The sequence below is a fragment of the Natrix helvetica genome (genome assembly GCF_964273705.1).
Source record: "Natrix helvetica genome assembly, chromosome: 5".
Taxonomy (NCBI): Eukaryota; Metazoa; Chordata; class Lepidosauria; order Squamata; family Natricidae; genus Natrix; species Natrix helvetica.
The window spans coordinates 76,936,382-76,955,812 of NC_138551.1; the positions used below are offsets into that span (position 1 = coordinate 76,936,382).

At 39.6% G+C, this 19,431-nt stretch overlaps 1 protein-coding gene across 5 annotated transcripts in view; it reads left to right on the plus strand.

Annotated features, from left to right (window-relative positions):
• PLCE1 (phospholipase C epsilon 1) overlaps nt 1-19,431 on the plus strand; it is a 172,248-nt gene that overhangs the window by 20,774 nt on the left and 132,043 nt on the right. For 3 of the 5 annotated variants that reach the window (XM_081953904.1, XM_081953907.1, XM_081953908.1), the window contains exons 1-2: nt 7,158-7,331; nt 15,390-16,810. In XM_081953904.1, the coding sequence (XP_081810030.1) occupies nt 15,899-16,810 (912 nt within the window). In that variant the 5' untranslated portion in view covers nt 7,158-7,331; nt 15,390-15,898. Of the gene's footprint in view, nt 1-7,157; nt 7,332-7,870; nt 7,920-15,389; nt 16,811-19,431 lie in introns of those variants that run through there. The other 2 variants (XM_081953905.1, XM_081953906.1) reach the window with 2 other exon arrangements.

The following is a 19,431-nucleotide window of genomic DNA, read 5'->3' on the forward strand; positions in this document are numbered from 1 at the left end:
TGCATTGAAATTTCTATGTTGATGGAGAATTTGGGGAGAAGTTATGATTTAAGACAGTGATAGCTAGCCTTTTTGTCGTCGCGTGCCAAAAGCATGTGCATGACACCCCCTATGTACATGCATGTGTGACCCCCCCTGTACCCCGTTTTGGGCCTAGTAGGCCTCCCTGCAGTCTCCTGGGACCAAAAATGCACCCCTGCGTATGTGTCTCCCGCATGCCCCCCATGCATGCATGGCAGAGACCCAAAAATCAGCTGGCGGGAGGCGGTGGAACTGAGCTGGGGCGATGGGTCATGTGCCTACAGAGAGGGCTCTGCGTGCCACCTGTGACCATAGGTTCACCATCACGGTTTTAAGGAGTCCAGGCTAGGGCAGACTGTATTAAGCTATTGTTTGCCAAATTCTGTTTTGTTTTTTGTTTTTAACTATTTTAGTCTTAACAATGAGAATGGACTGAAAAATGTTTGCAGCTATGTGGCCTGTTTGCCTTGCTGTTAAAAACTCCTCCAGAGAGCCATTGTTTTTCTAACTGAAAGATAACAATAGTTGAAGCTTCAGCTGATATCACTGTAAATATAAATTGTGGACAATCAATCTCACGCAGGGGAAATGTACTGTGACTAAAACTGCTGCTTGCGCAATCCAGATAATCCTCATAGAGAAAAGAATGTCTGTGTGGCTTGAATTCTAGGGATCTGAAGGGGATTGGAGTTCTTATGAATTATGCTGCAATCCCGCTAACTGGCACAAACATGCTCTAGTAATCATTTGTTTTGTGACATCATGTGCTCATGCACTGGCCTTCATCACAATGATCTCCAACTGTTCCAGGGCTTTCCCTTGTCTCCTGTTACAATGTTTGGGATGGATGTGATCTAGTACATCCTTCAGAGACAATGTGATTGCTGACATGATATCACAAGGGTCTACCCTTCTATAGAATGCTGTGGGCACAACCTCTTCCGTCCAGTTGCTGTGATCAAGGCTATTGGCTTGGGCTAGAAAACACCAGACCCCTAATTTCTCTAGGGACATCAGAAAGTGCTACCCAGCATTACATAGGCTCCTAAATAAACAACTACATACTCAGCACTGTTTAGAAGTCCCCCCCCCTCCCATTTTCTTGTGTTTTTGAAAGAAATAAGAAATAAATGATAGAAGGATAGAAGAATCAAATACAGGTAACAAAATATGAACAGATAAACAACCAAACTAAAATCACAAAGAATTGGTATTATTGGAAGCTTATGTTGTTACAAGAACCTTTGTATCTATTTTATATTGTTAAATGTGAGTTCAAATGTTTGGTTACTATCATTCAACACTGTAACTAGTAAACTGTAAATTGTACATAGAATTACAATATAAAACCCAACTTTTGGATGTGCCTTACTTTCTATATAGAATTATAATCCAAGAATGGTTTCCAATTAGAATTAAATTCTGTGTCCCATTCACTTTTAAGATTACTCCCGCATCCTTCTGAAGGTTTTTTTCCCCCCAGTAAAAGGCATATAAAATCCCCACAGCTATTAAACACATACGACGCTAATTCGCTGGATCTTAAAGGGTTATGTGAAATTTAGTAAGACTATCTCAGTCTTGCAGTGGGATTTCAAAATGTGTTCCTTCTAGAAATGAATCACTGTCTAGTGGGAGGACTGAGCTTTTACAACATTGCCACTACTGTACATAAGAAAAAAAGAAAAAGCACCACATTTGTGCTTCAAAAAGTAAGACAAAAAGAAAACAGATTCTAAATCTGGAAAGAGAACTGGGTTTTCTCAGCCGTGGGTTGTAGCCTCTGCCAACAAGGGGTCTTAACAGAGCTGTACTTTTTAGTGTCTTTATGGGAGGAAGTGTTCCATTTGCCCCCTCCAGACAGGCTGTCCGCAGTAAATAGCTGACAATGGAACTTCCTTGTTATTGATGATTTCTCTCATTTCGCCCTGTTCCCTTCCTCTGTACCTGTGAGCCATCAGGTGGGCTATTTTGGGATAAGGGTTTAGCATTCCTTTGGAAGAATGCTAATGCTAGAGGCAGCATTCAGAAATAGCACGACTGATAGAGGTCATACAACAGGTGGCCAAACACCCCGTTCCAAGCACCCACCCACTCATCTCTGCTCCACACCAGGCATATAGGTTTTAGTTTACTTTGCACATTACACATTGTACAAGGATATTAAATGCTGTCTTCAGTGTACATTGCAATTATAAAAATAAAAACACAAACATACATCCTTTACATTCTATATAATTGAAATTGAAAACCCGATATTGCACTATGACTATACTGTAGATATATAGTGATGGATGGTTATTTGCCTGCTGGCAGGCAACCCTTGATGAGAAAGGGAAATGAAGCCAGAGAAATCTGCTAATTGTTTCCCTTCATTTATTCTGCCACGAAGCATTAAAGAGTATTAGTTACTGACTTGTTACGGTGCCAGGGCTCCGCAATCAAGGCAGCAAGGAGTGCTGTGGGGATTGCACACTTCAACACACCTTCTGGCTGTGCATGTACTGTAGCTACCATCCTTTGAAAAGTCATGGAACAACTCGCTTTGATTTAAAACAGGGTTGCCAGGGCATGGGCTTGTTTATTGAAGAGCTTTCGTTACATCCTCCCTCCTAACTTCAACATAATCAAACCCAACCCAAATCAAATCTTTATCACGATCAAAGTCCAGCATGAAGTGAATGAGGCACGATAAATTAAAAAGCATAAAAGGTAGAACAGGATCAAAGTACATATAAAAACCTACAATTCATTTTTTAAAAAAAAAATCCCCAAAAATATTTTATTTTAGGAAATTTATATTGCTGCCTACTCACACATGGTGACTCAAAAATAGTCTAAAGGAGGCATTAGAGCAATAATGTGCATAGGGGAGCATGGCAAACTAAATCCATCTTAATACAGAGCACTCTATATGATGTATGTTGGAGCAAGATTGGTATCTGAGAGCAACTGGGAGGTGTATAGTTGTCCTATGTACCTTGGCGATAGTGGTGAAATGAGGGTAGTATGAATGTCGTTGAGGTACAGGCATTGGAAAAGTACATGCTCTATTGTTTCCATGTGTCCAGAGTCACACATGCATTGGGTGCATTGTCTTTCTGGGTAGGGGGGGATCTTCTTGTATCAGCCTTCAAAGAGAACTGAGGGCAGGGCATGATATTGTGCCTCCAATGGTTTGGTATTTCAAGATTAGTTATGTATGCCATAGGGGAGGCAGGATGCCTATTGGGTTCATTGGCAATAAAGGTTGAGGACCTGGCTAGGTCCAATTGGGACTCTGTGTCTGCTACACGCTGTTTAGTGAGCGCTTTAGCTTGATTGTATCCCATGCTGAGTAGAAGAACTGGAGAGAAGCCCAAAGGTTTTAGTTGTCACCGTCTTTTTCCATGTGGACTGAAAATCGTCCCTCATAGTTAGTGGGGTGAGGCCAGTGGGAAAACAGAATAGTCTGAGCCAGTAGTTGAGTAGAAATGATCCCATTCTAGGCTGTACTCTCACGAGGTTTGTTTCCAGTCTCAGGATGGCATTAGACACATATTTTGGGGTTTGAAGATCAGTCTTAAAATTTGAACAAGTTCTAATTATACAAAATTAGAGTAGGGATCCAGCTGGGTGCCACAGACAAGCTGTATTATTGTCCTGGCCTCAAATAATTTGAGTGCTGCTTAAATGTAGTGGTCACCTCTTACCTTGAGGAATTTAAGGATGACAGTGATTTTCTTTGTGAATTTTCAATGACGTTGTTCCTCTGGGGTTTCCTATTGTTGGCAGAATATAGGAATATTCCCAGTTATTTGAAACGGGAAACTTGATCGATTTTGGTTTTCTGATCATTGAGCTCTTGCTGGTCTTCCTTGCAATAACATGTTAATGCTCCCAACACTCTTTTAAGAAGTATTCTTAGGAGTATTACTGCATCGTCTGAATAGAATATAATAGAGATGTGGCTTCCAGCTAGTTTTGGGGAGTGAAAGTTCACGTTGAAGAAATGGGTCACAATGGAGTTTACAGTATATAAAAACTGAATAGGAATTAGACCAGTGTGCAACCTTGCTTTAGATCTTTCTCAGTTCCAGTGAGAAGGTGGGATTGCAACTTACTTGGAGTGATAGTCTCTTCATACGTATTGAATGAAGTAAATATTGGTCAGTCAAAGAGTTCTCCAGTTTTTCCCATAGTTTGGCTCATGTATGGTAACAAAAACTGCTTTGAAGTCTAGGAAGGAAGTGTAAAGTAATATTGTAGAAGGAGTATTTTTCAATGAGAAGTTATAGCACTAAGTATTGATCAATGATGGATTGTCCTTCCCTAAATCTGGCTTGGTCTTCTGTAAGTATGTTTTCTTGTTTCAGCCAGTCCTGATGTTCAGCCATCCAAAGTATTATGATTTGAGCCTGGTCATTTATACTTCAGTTGGTTGATTTAGGATCCATTTCTTTGTGGATCTCTTTGGCTATCCATGTTATTCTCGGGAATCTTTTCAAAACAATGAAGTTTGAAAGCATCAATATTTGTTCTACCCTAATTCTATCTACTATGGCACTATCCTTTTCAAATAGTAGTAAAAACAAGAGTGCATTAAGATTTTTACTATTATCTGAAAAGGAGAAGAGATATTTCAAATTTTATTTAGTATACAGTACATGTTTATAAAAAAGTGTATATTCTTAGACGTTTATCTTAGTTGAGTCTAGGACAGCATGCCTTGCCAGTACTTCTAAAAGTAAAACATACTGTTTTCCATGGGACCTCAGACTTATGACCAAGTTCTGAAGTTACGATGGCTGCCCCCATCACAACTGCATTTTAGACCCCTGGCAATGGTCTGTATTTATAGCCATTTGCATCCACCCATGGTCACATGATCACAATTTATGATCTATTTGCCAAAAGCTTTTTACTTCTGATTTTTGTCAAAAATGCTCCATAGTGAACAATGGGTTTGTTTAATGACCATAGATTTACTTAACAACTATGATAGTTTGTTTAATGACTGCTACAACAACAACAAAAATCGGCTTGGTCACATGATGACCCACTTTATGCCATCCTTACAACCATAGTGAGCAGGCTTCATTACAGTCCTAAGTCGAGGACTGCCTATCCTGCATTTATATCCCGCTTTTCCTTCAAGGGTTGTCAGGCCCCAGCCCATAGACAACACAGCAAAATACAATCTTCAATCTTCTATTACCTTACACCTAAGGGACAGAATCTTGCCAAATTAAAGCTATAACTTTCTAACCTACTAAATGTATCCTAAGAGATTCTAAAGTGTGACCTACCCTGAACCTCTTCCACACTTCTCTGCATGGTTGGATGGGGCTTGACCCGGGTTTTCCTAATTCAGGATTTCAACGTTGTTTGATTGGGCTGACAGTTGCAGTTTGTGTGGTTTCTCTGCACCCCAATAAGTCATGTATGAGCATATTTAAACTGCAAGAATATACCAAATATATTCATTATAATATTTCCCCTATACTATTACATACAGTAGTTACTTATGCTAATCCAAAAACAAAGTAATTGTATTAGATGTGTAGGGATTTGGGAGTGAAGAAACTCTACACTGAGAATATATTGTGAAGGCACTAATAAAATACGAACTGATTTTATTTCAGTTGCAGGATGCCACAAGATTCTTCTTTTAGGAACAACAAACTATATTGCAGCAAAATAACTGAATAGCTACCGTTGCTATTCAGGAAAGCTTATTCCTAAATAATTGTTATTGGATGGGAGGTTAAGAAGTCCAGCATTAAGGTGTTCGTCATACTTGTGTCCACAGAAGCAAGCAGTTGACAGTTAAAATAACAAGGTTGGTACAACCTTGAAGAAAAGAAATATTGTGGACAATATTAGATTGGGAGACTAACATTGAAGAATATGCTGCAACAGCAAAATTGAAAATACATATCCATCTTGGAAGTTTAATCAAATTCAACAGCAATGGCTGCCTTGTACAGAACACATTACAAAACAAGGGAAAATTAGACATTTGGAATGTGATTTCTATGGCTAAAATAGAAACCAGCAATAATCTGTAAGGTACAATCAATCAATCATTTGCAGGATCCAGTCTGGGTCCATCACTGGGACCAGAGGTTTAGTCTTTTGAGTTTTCAGACTCAATCCTAAGGGAACTTCTCTCTACCAGAACGTGTAAATCAATTTTTATTACAGTCACAAAGCAAAATCTATAGATACAGTGGAGATGTCCAAACAGGAGCTCAGCAGTTGGGGATATAAAGCGGAAAATGTATTACTATCACAACTTTTAAGCACTTTTAATCTTTTGTGTGTGCATGCGTGCCGTGTGCATTTTTGCGTCACTTTTGACTCCCAATGAATGCCCGGACTGCAGATTTTAGGGAAGTGGTATGCCCTTGCCTGCTTCCTAAGGCTGAGAAAGAGGGACTGGCCCAAGTCATCCAGCTAGCTTGATGCCTAAGGCAAAAAATCTCCTGTCCTTAGGCTTACCACTTCACCAAACTATAATCTATACCTATTAAGTATTGTTTTACCTTGTTTCTTTTCTTTTTCTCTTCTGCATCCCTCAACACTGTCAAACTATTTACTAAGTCTGCATTACTACTACTATTCATCTTCTCATCCTTCCTATCACCCATCTCCTCCCACTTATGACTGTATGACTGTAACTTTGTTGCTTGTATCCTTAGGATTTATATTGCTTGTTTCCTAGTATGATTTGATTGCTTATTTGTACCCTAGGACTATCATTATGTGATGCACTTTATGCTGAATGTAGCTTGTCTTTTATGTACCCTGAGAGCATAATTCACCAAAGACAAATTCCTTGTGTCCAATCACACTTGGCCAATAAAGAATTCTATTCTATTCTATTCTAGTGTCCAAGAATAAAATAAATGAAAGTGGATTAGCACTTACTTATAATTTTTTTATAGGAATGGCCCCACTTCCTTTCCAACCCAACTATGTTGCCTCCCCAAGAATTTATTTATTCTTCGGGAGGCAATATAGTTGGAGATTTCAGGTTGATTCTTCCTCCCGGAGGAGGAAAAAACAAACCCTTGCCATATAGCCTCAATCTTTCCTCCCACACCCTCCCATGTTCTCAAATATATGTCGCCTCCTCCTGGGTCAGCCCTGGCTGGCGAGCAACCTTTTTTTCCTCCTCCTCCCCGTGGAGTTCTGGGGAACTTAGAAGGGGAGCCGCGCGGCTCTCCCCGCGTTTGCCGAGGAGTGCAGCGACGTGGTTTTAGGGCCCCTCCTTCCAATGGTGATTGATTGGCGGCCAGCAGCGAGGAGCTGAGGAGTTTGCTGGGGTGAGATTTTATTTTATTTTATCGGGGAGGGAGGGGGGGGGTCCCAGGCTTGCAGCCTCCGCTTAGTAGGACTTTGTTGGCGGCGGTTGCGGTGTTGCGTTTCTGCAAGGAGGGAGCATCCCGGAGAGTTCGCCTGACGCTGGGCTTGAAGGCGGGAAAAAAAAAAGTCCCCACTTTAAACGGAGCTCTAGCTGCCCGGCATGAGAGACGCCCAAGTTTGATGGTGGACTATTGAGAGCAGCTAAAAGGGCGCGCTTTGTGACACGGCTCTGTTCTTCGGGGCTAGTTCCGACATTAAGCCTAACCGTGCAAAACTTGCTTATAGCCTCGTTCCACCCTCGTTTTGTGGACGTCAGTACCAACAGGTTGTGATGGCCTGATGAATCTGGCCGCCAAATTGGCGTCTTTCTACCATGGTAATGTTTAAGAGACGTGGACTTCAACTCCCAGGATTCCCTGGTCGTTGTCATTGTTGGCTGGGGAATTGTGGGAGTTGAAGTCTCCGTGTCTTTTAAAAGTAGCCAAGGCTGAGAAATTCTCCTCAAAATATAAAATATATTTTGCAGATTTCAGAATTAGAAAGCTAAGGTGGGAAAGGTAGGGTGTGTTTGCCAACAGTTATTTCATAGTATTTCAGAAGGACTTCTTTGCATAAAGCTGTTAAAATACCTTTAACACTTATAGGCATCCTATTAAGGTCAACTTATTTTCGGTGAACATTGTGGGTGAACTAAGTTTTATAGCTTAGTGGTAAAGAGCCAGTGTTAAAACAATTTATGGCATAGTAGGAAATTGCCTAGTCATAAATATTTGCTGTGCGACCAAAAAAACTCCCAACAAATCTACATTAATTAAGTCTATCTTTATTTGGCTGTTGAGAATATTTAATTCTCATTGATTTTTACACTGTTCCCTTTGTTTCTCTAATGAGTAAACAGCTTAGTATTTTTCGTGTCAGTGATAAACATCTAACCTGGGAGGGTGAAAGCAATTTTCTATGTCATGTCATCAGGAATCAAGATCAACTTGAAAGAGAGGTCCCTAAAGAAGGTGCTTTTACATAAAACTTTTATTGTGAAATCGGCCAATCCTCTGTGGGATATATGGAATGGCTGGACCCTTCTCTCACTGTTTTATTTAAATCAATTGAGTATTTATTTAATCATACTGACATTTTTATTTTATCTCAAACATCTGATAAAGAATGATGAAATAGCTGCACAATACATTCCGATTGATACTTTTGCTTGGAAGGGCCCTTAGTTATTGGGCTTTTAAGTACATGCAGTCCTCGACTTACAACAGTTCATTTAGTGACTGTTCAAAGTTATGGCAGTGAAAAAAGTGACATGATTGTTTTTTCACACATGACCATTGCAGCACCCCCATGGTCATGTGATCAAAATTCATATGCCTGGCAACTGATTCATATTTATAATGAATAAAGTGTGCCGGTAATGTGATCCCCTTTTGCAACCTTCTGGCAAGCAACGTCAATGGGGAAGCCAAATTCACATAACAACCGGGTTACTAACTTAACAACTGCAATGATTCACTTAACAACGGTGCCAAGAAAAGTTATAAAATGGGGCAAAACTCCCTTAACAAATGTCTCACTTAGCAACATGAATTTTGGGCTCAATTGTGGTCATAAGTCAAGGACTTACATGTATTGGCTTTGCTTCCTTTTATAAGAGAACTAAAATACAGTTTTGGTATGCTTTTTAAAAAGCAGTGAAGGTAATCAGAAATAGTAAGACAAAATAACAGCTTGGGTAAATAGACATGCTTTTTATGAGCTTGGCTAGTTTACCAGCTGTGATCCCATCTAGTGGAAAAAGGTTTGTGACATTCACACATATTTGCTTGCCTCTAGAGTAGACTCTTATGCTTCTCATGTGCTTCATGTGGGCCTGTCTTTAAAGAGAGGTTGGTATGTTCAACAGGTGCAGAATTCAGCAGCCTGGATGCTTATGGCAAAGGAAAACGATCAAAGCATGAACAACTATTTCATATCAGCTGCAGTAGCTGCCACTTTGCTTCTAAATTCAGTTTAAAGTGCTGGCGATTTCCTTTAAACTCCTGAGCAATTTGAGACCCTGGGATTTGAAGGCTTGATGGCATCTGTATAGACTTCATTGTCTGCTATTATAAAGAATTAAATTTATTTTATTAACACAATTATTTATATACTGTAGTTTTTCTCTATGGGGCCCATGCTATGGTATACAAGAGAATAGTGAGGTAAAAATTAATTTAGCTTATAAGAAATTGTGTCCAAATTTTACCCAACTTAAAATGTTAGCTGTCCCAAACACCAGCCACGTCATTCATTAAAAGCAGATGGGGAAGTCCAAGTTAATGTAATTGTAACTTGTAATTTTTTTGCTTATTATTTTGAAACATTAATTGTTTTTTTTTAAATTTTTATTATTTTAATTAGACAGATAACACACACACAAAACACTCTTCAATACGTCTTCCAGCTAGCATGTCGATTGGTTACAATTAAATTCCGTGCATTACTACAATCATTCTTTATACTTCATTCAAATCGAATTGGGCATTTTAAATCAAAGATCTTTATACCGTCAATATGCCAACATTCTCCTTTACCTGCATTTGTTTGAAAGTACTTTTATCCAAGAAACATTAATTGCTATTTGTTCGGTTTATATCCTAATCTTTATGTTCAGGAGCATAAGGCTTTAAGTAGAAAATTCCTCTTCTTGTTTTTCTCCCCAACAGCAAGGTAGGTTGAGCTGAGGATGGGATAAAACCAGAATTTTGGATCTTCCAAATCTAGTGCCTTAACTACTATACCACACTGGTTTTAACACGTTTTTTTTCATTATTCTGTTCTCAAATTTCAGTGCTAGGTAATATTTTTAAAAACTGAAAGCTAAAGATTGTTGAACGTCTAACTGTGCTGGGAATCGGTGGACCAACAAATTCTTGTCCTCTCCTGCTGACAATTTTGTTTGTCAGATTGTGGGGAAATGAAGAGGGCGTCTGCTCTTCTGGACTTAAGCCCTACTAACAGGGTATTCTGACCCAGCTCCCCAAACATGACGAACCCTCCGTAATCAATCAACGATTCCTTTATTAGGAGCGCCAGCAGTCCCTGCAAAAAGTCTCTCTCTCTCACAGCAGGCTAACAAGTCCGTCCAGCAGAGAAATGAATAATTGTCTGCCACATCTATTCATCTCCACCCACTGCCTTTTATCCCCAGAGCTAGGGTGGGGCTTCGCTAGCAGCGGTGGGGCTTCCGTCCCAAGGACTGGCCCACAGATTTCCACTGCTCTCCTCTCCTCTGCCTTCTGCGCATCCGCATGTCAGGCATTGGACCCAGCTGTTCCTCCTCTTCCTCATCAGTCACCTCCAGACCTGGGGGCTGGTGACTCTCCATCTGGGTACTGATGGACAGCCCAGGCTCTGCCTCTGCCTCTTTCTCTGCCAGCTCCATTCCCTCTTCCCCCTTGGAGCTCTTAGGTTGCCTTGATGCTGATCCTAACTCCCATGCCTCCTCCTCATCTGATTTGGCTGCTGGAGGGGCCGGTGGCCGATAGGCTACAACACTGGACAAAATAGGCTGAAAGTGCAAAGGTGACTGGAACCTTGGGAGGAAGTAACCTTGTTGTCCTTGAATTCATTATATCTAAAGGAGGAGAAATTGAGAAGAGTCAGACACCGATTCAGCTGCTACCAGCTTAAATGCTATTTTGGGATGTAGTATATTAATAGGAAGGGGCTCAGTGGCTAAGATGCTGAGCTTGTCGATCAGAAAAGCCGGCAGTTCGGCGGGTCAAATCCCTAGTGCCACGTAACGGAGTGAGCGCCCGTTACTTGTCCCAGCTTCTGCCAACCTAGCAATTCATGTGATCTTCTTTTGCGATTTTTCTGACAAGCAAACTCAATGGGGAAGCCGGATTCAGTTACCCACCATGTTACTAACTTAACAACACCAGTGATTCACTTAACAACTTGGCAAGAAAGGTCATAAAATGAGGCAAAACCCACTTAAACAATAGCTCGCTTAGCAACAGAAATGTTGGGCTCAATTGTGGTCGTAAGTCAAGGTTTACCTATACTGTGTCCTCTACAGGTGGTCCTTGACTCCAGATGCTTAGTGACTGCTCAAAGATACAATGAAACACCCCGAAAAATGCTTGCAAAATTTTGCATGGTCAAGTGGTGAGCCTCTCAATAGCCATCACACCTTACAACTATAATTGTCAGCTGTGTGTAAGTTGAGGATTACTTGTACTGTGCAGTCTAAAAAGGACGGCAGGAGTGAGTTCAGTGAAGGGCTAACAAAAGTTGGTGAGGAGAGTGAAAGTCTGATTCTGTGACAAATGCCTAAATGAACTGGGTGTATTTAATATGTAGAAGGAGAGACTTCAGATGTGTAAAACGTCGTTATATAGAAGAATCCTTCTCCAAGGAACCGGTCCCTGGTGCCCAAAAGGTTGAGGGCAACTGCTCTATGTAACACATCCAAAAAATAGGTCTGAATTGTCCTCAATGTTGCAGAATAGAAATTGAACTTAATTGTCACTTTAAATGTACACTAATCAGCATACATTAAAATGAAATGTCATTATATTCAGGTCTCAAAAGATAACCATTATGCTATACCAACAAACACACACACACATATATATGACACAGAGAAACGTTACAGTTTAGTTCAAATGTATACATATACATCGCGAAAACATCTTTCTTAATACGGTGTTCAGAGTAGGGATGTAATGCAATTAAAAATGTAGACCTTACAAAAAAGAAAAGCGCCTGCCCTGAACAAAAGAGCCTACCCTGAAAAATAAATACCAAATGAGCAAGCAAGAGGCAAAACCAGGGGTGAAATGCTACTGGTTCGGACCGGTTCTGCCGAACCAGTAATAAAAAATGCTACTGGTTCGCCCAAACCGGTAGTAAAAAAATGCTACCAGTTCAGGCGAAACGGTAGCCCTGATGATCAGCTGTGCAACAATTTGATGGCTCCTCACTGTCCTAGAGTATAATGCAAGCCTAGCTGGAATTAAGCCCCAGAAAGACATAATCTTCAAAATTTCCAGCCAAATAACTGATGAATATTTGCCTAAAGGGAACGCATATTTGACGACAGGTACAATCTTTTTGATTCCTCCAAACAGTCTGGTTATATTATATGACACAGCTCACGTGAGGAAACATTGAGAAACATGTACCCCTGCTGCTATTTTCAGAGAAAGAATATTATTTTCACAGCTGTTACAGTCTGGTAGGGGCTGCAATTAAGAGCTTTTCCTTCATCCAATCAGTAGTTGCAAGAAGCTCTGACAAAACCAATTTTGCTACTCGTTTCTTTTAATACCAATTTATCAGTATCTGGCTTGCAAATGTTTTAATGGAACTTCCTTTTACTTTAGAAATGTATGTTAAAGATTCTGGGCAGAAATATCAACCTGTGTGCTTCATTACATATATCTTATTTATACTTCATTTGCAGTGATTTCATTGCAAAAGGTAAATACCGTATTTTTCAGAGTATAAGACGCCCCTTTTTCCCTCACAAAAGAGGCTGAAAGTCTGGGTGCATCTTATACACTGAATACAGCATTTTTTGCCTGCCGAAACCCCGCCCCTTCACAAAAATGGCTGTGCATAACTTTTAGGAGGCTTTCAGAGAGCTCCTTGGGGCTGGGGAGGGCAGAAATGGGCAATAAACGGGCCATTTTTTGCTCAATTTTGCCCCCCCAGCCCCTAGGAGCACTCTATAAGCCTCCTATAGGCTATCCATGCCCTTTTTTGACAAAAAACGGGCCCATTTTTGTGACACAGGGGACATTTTTTGCTCATTTTTGCCCCCCTCTGGAGTACTCTACAAGCCTCCTAAAGGCTATTCATGCCTTTTTTTTTTTTTTTTAAAAAGGCCCTTTCACGAAAAACTGGCCATTTTAGGAGGTTTGCAGTGTAAAAAATTTTTTTAAAAAAATTTGCCTCTTCAAAATTCAAAAGAATTTTGATCAGGTGACCATGGGGATACTGCACACAGTTGTATGAAAAACAATTAAAAGTCCCTTTTTTCAGTGCCGTTGAACTTTGAACAGTCACTAAATGAATGGTTTTAAGTCAAGGACTACCTGTATTGTTTTTGCTCAAATATGATTTGATTTCTGATCAACTATGATCTGTCCGTGCTTGATCTATTTCCTTCCCAATTTATGCTGCTGTTCAGATGCCCAGACCATACCACAATTTGAATACATCAAAAGGAGGATGTACCTTTGCTCTCATTGTACTGGATTATAGATGTATCCATAATAACGATTTTTGCACAATAGTTTACCTCAGAATTGATAATTATCAAACTCATCAAAAACCATAGCCATGATGGGGGTAGCATGCATCTTGTTGGAGCGTGAATACCGTAAAACCAGACGAGTCAAAATTTAAAGAAAGGGACATGGGAATATTGTCTCTTCAAGCCCTTATGCAGATGGCAGAAAAAGGAATACATATTTTTGTAGTTCAACTACAAATAGGACTTCCATTTGATACATAGAAATGTTCAAAAAATGTATTAGGGCAGTATTAATTTTTCTGCAATAAGTCTACTTAACTTTTGTATTTCTGAATGTCGTCAGTTTTCAGTCTAATGTTGGGAACAGACTGATACTGATATATTTGTAGGCTGCCCAATTCAAATCAACGATAAGTTTAATAGATGGTTGAAATAACCATGAGTTTGTGGGGAAGAATAAAGGCAAACATGAATTTTAATTCTAGATTGGTGGTATTTCTCCAGACGTCATCGGTTGACTAGTAAATATCTCCCAATCTGGGACTGGCATGGGACGGGTGCTGTGAAGATGTGAATTTAGATAAACAGCTAGACTGGCAGGTTTGACCAAGTCTTAAAAATCATTCCATCGCGGTGCTCCCTCCCAGCCCAGTAAAGGCCCTGTAAATGATGAGGCAAAGTATGGGTTACACATGGAGAGATTTGATGAGTTAGGCAACTTCACCTAGCACCACTCCATATGGATGGATTTCTAATAAAGTTTATCTCACCTTATATATCATCATTGATGAGACAATGGACCTCATGGCATACACCACCAAGACCTGGCAAAACAATGAAAAGATTCCCCTTTGTGCCCTGTCTGCTTTCAGATTTGACCCCAAAAATGAGGGGAACTGTTATTATTTGGAGGGAGGGAGACAGAGTTGGGATTGTCAGGGGTGCTGCCTTGGAATGAAGCAATGTGACACCATATTTCTAAGGCCAATCCTGAGAGGTCAGTTGGTGCTATTGTACCAGTTATTGTTGTGGCCCGCCAGCGGCCAGCTGAGCTGGTGGCAGACTCAGACAGTGAGGAGATTGGGGAGGAACATGGGCCAGTCCTGGAGTCTGTGGAATGCTCTGATGAGTACTCTGCGTCGGAGGTGGGGCCGTCCGACAGTTATCAGCTGCCTTTGGAGTCGGAGATCAGTGGGGCAGAAGAACAGCTGGAGCCTGTTCCCGATGTGCGCATGCGCAGAGCTGCCAGGAGAAGGGAACAGTTAAGGAACAAGGGTCAACTCGGGAGTAAAGGCTCAGGTGGACAGTGAATGACCCTTCCCATAGAGAATAAAGAGGAGCGAAAAGGGAGTGCAGGAGACAATTAGTTCACTTAATTAGTGTGAAGATTTGTTTGTGACTCTCAGAGACTCCTTGCCAAGGATTTTCTTGTACAACTTTGCACTTGGAAGATATCGGCTTGGCAGCTCTCCAAGCTTGATAAGATCTGTGCTTGTAAATTCACCCTTGAAAGACTGTTTGCCAGGACTTTGCTGGATGTGAAGGAGAGGAATTCACATTAGCTTAATAAAAAAGGGTTTTGTCGGAGTCTGCTTCGTGATTTTGTGAAGCCTAAGTCAGAACAGTTACCCTGTTGTGTAGCAGTTTCTCTGCCCATGCTGCCTGATACCATCTTTGGGCTGATGGGTGAAGTTCCTTGGGGTTGTCAGCTTACATGTTTATGAGTCTGTAATTTAATACCATTAACACTGTGTTTTTTTTCTTACAGAAAACAAACTGGAAGCTGCATGACGCAAGAAGAAAGGGCCTTTTCCTGTTCTGTTCTCCTATGACGTGTACAAGAGGGAAAACACTATATTCTATGACAGAAGTATCAGTTGTTGGCAGAAAACAAGTTTAAATACAGTCATGCTCCAAACAAATACTGACTGTAATTTATATTCTGTACCAGCCAAGTGCTTGGAATTTTGGGGAGACTCTTAATTACAGAACTATATGCTTTGTAACGGTAACATTCATTACACTGTAGCCTTGGAGGAAAAATACATGCACATTTTAAAAATGTTATAGGGTCAGCTTGTTTTCCAAAGAAATAGGCTTACTTACAATTCATTTGTGGTCAATATTTGCCATTCAGAATGGAAATAATGGAGATAAGCTCTGTAGGTGCCAGTTATGAAATGACAAATCAGATATACAGCTCTTTTTTGTAACTTGAATAAGACAACCTGCTAGGAAACATTGCTTGGCATTTTTATTTTAACAGATGCAAAAGAAATGACTGATAGAGAAAATGCCTGGCAGGGTGGCACATTTATTCCTGCTGCTTTGGAATTTCTTAACATAAATTATGATGTACAGAAAAACTGTAAGAGTAATGCCATACATAATCAATCATATAAACCGTATGATTCTTTTCCAAAGAAAGAGAAATATTCAGAAACTGGGATTTCTTCTTCGCTGCGAAGAGTCATGTATTCCGAAATTCAATTAAACATGGATGAATCTCAAATGAAGGTGAAGTCGTTAAGAAGCCAGTCCTCACTCAACAAAAAAGAAAGTGAAAATACAAATGCCAGTTATGTTAAAGAGGCCAACAGTATCTCAAAAAGTGGACATACTTTGCGTAATAATTTAATTTGGAATGACTGTGTGTCTTGCACTAAAGATTCCACTGCCTGCACTTGTAATTATCTGGAGCTGCCGTCTTGTGGGAGTAAAACTGGACAACTCCATGATTCTTCTGATACGTCAGTGGATAAATTGTTGTGTTTCAAAAAAGGAACTCCAAAACTTAGTGTGGAAGGCTCAGGTCACAGTTTCTCAAGTGGCAATTTTACTGGAAGGATGCCTTCAAAGTCTCTTCCGGGCCATTTTGAAAACTGCACTGCCAACAACATTATGGAGGAAAAATGTTCCCGAAGTAAGAAGGAGCGTTCCACCTTATTAATAAGAAGATTTTGCAAAAATGATAAGGAGATTAAGAAATCAGTCTACACTGGAACCAGAGCGATTGTAAGGACTTTACCATCAGGGCACATAGGGGCCGTTGCTTGGAATTGCGTTGCTCAATGGAAGATTCGTACTGAGTTAAGGAACTCAGGGATTATATCAGAGTGGCTAAAAATCCCGCACGTTTCAATAAACCAAGCATTATATTATTACCTTCTGCAATCTATATGGCATGGGGTAAGTGTCTTTTTAAAATCCAATTTTGGAATATGGTGGCTGGGAGATGCAGAATTTATTTTCTAAATAGCTCTTTGTGGCAGTTAAAGTTCAGTGATGTAGCCAAGTAAAATAGGGAAATGCAGTATTTCTTAATTGGTTTATTAGAAAACAAAGGAACACATTCTTAATTCTTAAAAAACCAATTTGTGATGTTATTTTAGTCTACTGTTATCCAAATATTTAGTTCATTGTTGGGATAAAAATATCAGTAGTCCTCAACGTATGACCACAATTGAGCCTAACATTTCCTTTGCTAAGCAAAATAGCTGCTAGGTGAGTTTTGCTCCATTTTCCGACCTTTTGTCACAGTTGTTAAGCGAATCATTGTACTTGTTAAGTGAATCATGCGGTCATTAAATGAATCTTGCTTCCCTCAGTAGTTTTGTTTGTCAGAAACCTGCTGGGAAGGTTACAAATGGTGATCACAAAACCTAGGGACATTGCAACTGTCATAAATACATGCCAGTTGCCAAGCACCCAAATTTTGATCAGGTCACCATGGGGATGATACAATAGCCATAAGGGTGGAAACTGGCTCACAATTCACTTTTGTCAGTACCATTGTAACTTTGAACAGTTACTAAATGAATGGTTGTAAGTTGAGGACTACTTGTAATGAATAGAAAGAATGATTTGGGCTTGCATATTCAATAGTAAGTTGGGTTGATGCAATATACTTTTAATTGCTTAGGACAGAGAAGAAGTAATCTATGTGGAATAGATTTCTGGAGGATTTTGGGATGTGACTCAGTATCTTGATGACTATTTATTTGAATATTACAATGTAATTTAACACATCTTATGGAATCCTTGGTTCTCTCTGAACTTCTTTGTACGCGTGCCAGCTTTTCATTACTCAAGTTAACATCAACACTGCTAGTGAGTGTGGGGTTTGCTCCCTGTTGAGATACAGTAAATTATCCTGCCAGTTTTAGTGGAAATAGGGTTTTTTCCTTGGTATTCCTTGTTAAAGGTTTTATTTTTTTTCTTGATTGTTTGTCTGGTGTTGATCCCAGTTCACTTGGGCGTTTGCAGTCTTCTTAGATTTTTTACTGTAACTTTTAAATGGTGTGTAAATGTAGCTTATCTCTGCATCTGTTGAAGGCTGATTTGTCTGAGTGCTAAGTTTCCAGGATTTCCCTAGTGTTTTTTTCGATTTAGTTTGGTCTAGGAAGCTCATAATTTCCCAGTTAAAACTGTGGTGGTTGCATTGTCCATGTGTTATGAGATTAAGTTATGTCTTACTTTTTATTATTATCTTTGGCTATAAGTACTGGTAAAGCCTTAACTTAGATCTCTTATAACTAATACTGAGATAAGAGTTTACCGCAGTCCTGGAATCGTTGGGTTCCAATTAGCTGAAGGTAATCCTTGACAAGCGATTGACCAGAACATTATATGAAGAAACATTTACTGCTGAGAAATAGCTTAGAAATATTTGCTGTTGCTGGGAAATAAAATTATTTTTCCCCATGACATTAGAAACAAAATTAGAGAACAAATGTATACAGTATTCTGTCAAACATTTCATTTGTGAACGAATATATGGGTCTTCAGTATGGGTCTGTCCAGCTACATTGAAATTCAAGGTCCAGCACTCTTAACAACTTCCTAACACATTCGAAAGTGTCAAGTTTGACAAAGCTGAATTAATGAAATTGGGTAATTGAGTCTTTAGCCACAGCTATAATCCTAAAACAATAATTGTACATACTTATGTTCTGTAGTTACTATCGTCCAAATGGTATCACATGTATATACTTGAAGTTGATATAGCAATGCGTTTTTGGACTACATTGACAGTACTCTCGTTATGGTCAGAGATTTTAATATTAGATTTGGCTCAAAGGATGCAGTTCTATATATCGTATCTCTTTAACAATTATCAGACTTTGATTAAAGGATCACCGTTTTAAACATTGGAAATGCTAACCTTTTACTCCATAGCAATTCACACTAGTACTACAATGCAGCTGAAGATGACTCTAGAGGAAGGGTGTCAAACTCCCGGCCCACAGGCTGGATGCGTCACACGCTGGCCACGCCCACCCCCAGTTTAGCAAAGGGGAAAAAAGTCCTGATACATCATGTGACGCCACCATGATGACATGGCTTTGTCACCTGTGCTCTAGAGGATACCTTTCTTTGAAAGGATTTTGAGTTAGTAGTGTTAATTGTACTGTAGTTTCAGAAAAGTGATATATAAAATTAGCCATTTTAAATATTTCACTGAATTTATCTTATCTTCAGTGAGGAAATTCTTTGTCTAAATTTCTCAGTGAACTTACTTAGAGAGATTTATGGGTCACATAGAAGGAGAAAAGAACATGATTATTTAACACAGTCTTACTAAATGTGTACCAATAAATAGTACACAGCATGCTGCTGTATTAGAGTTCTACTTCCAATTTAAGAACAAAAGGGAAACCATTAATGTTTCAAAGCAAGCCACTTGAATTGGAGATTTCAAGCTAATAATTTACCCCTTTTTGGTCCAATGTAAACTGAACAAATTCTTTGAAGTTTTAAGAAAAATAATATACTCAGAAACACTGATGACAGTGTTTAATTTGGGCTAT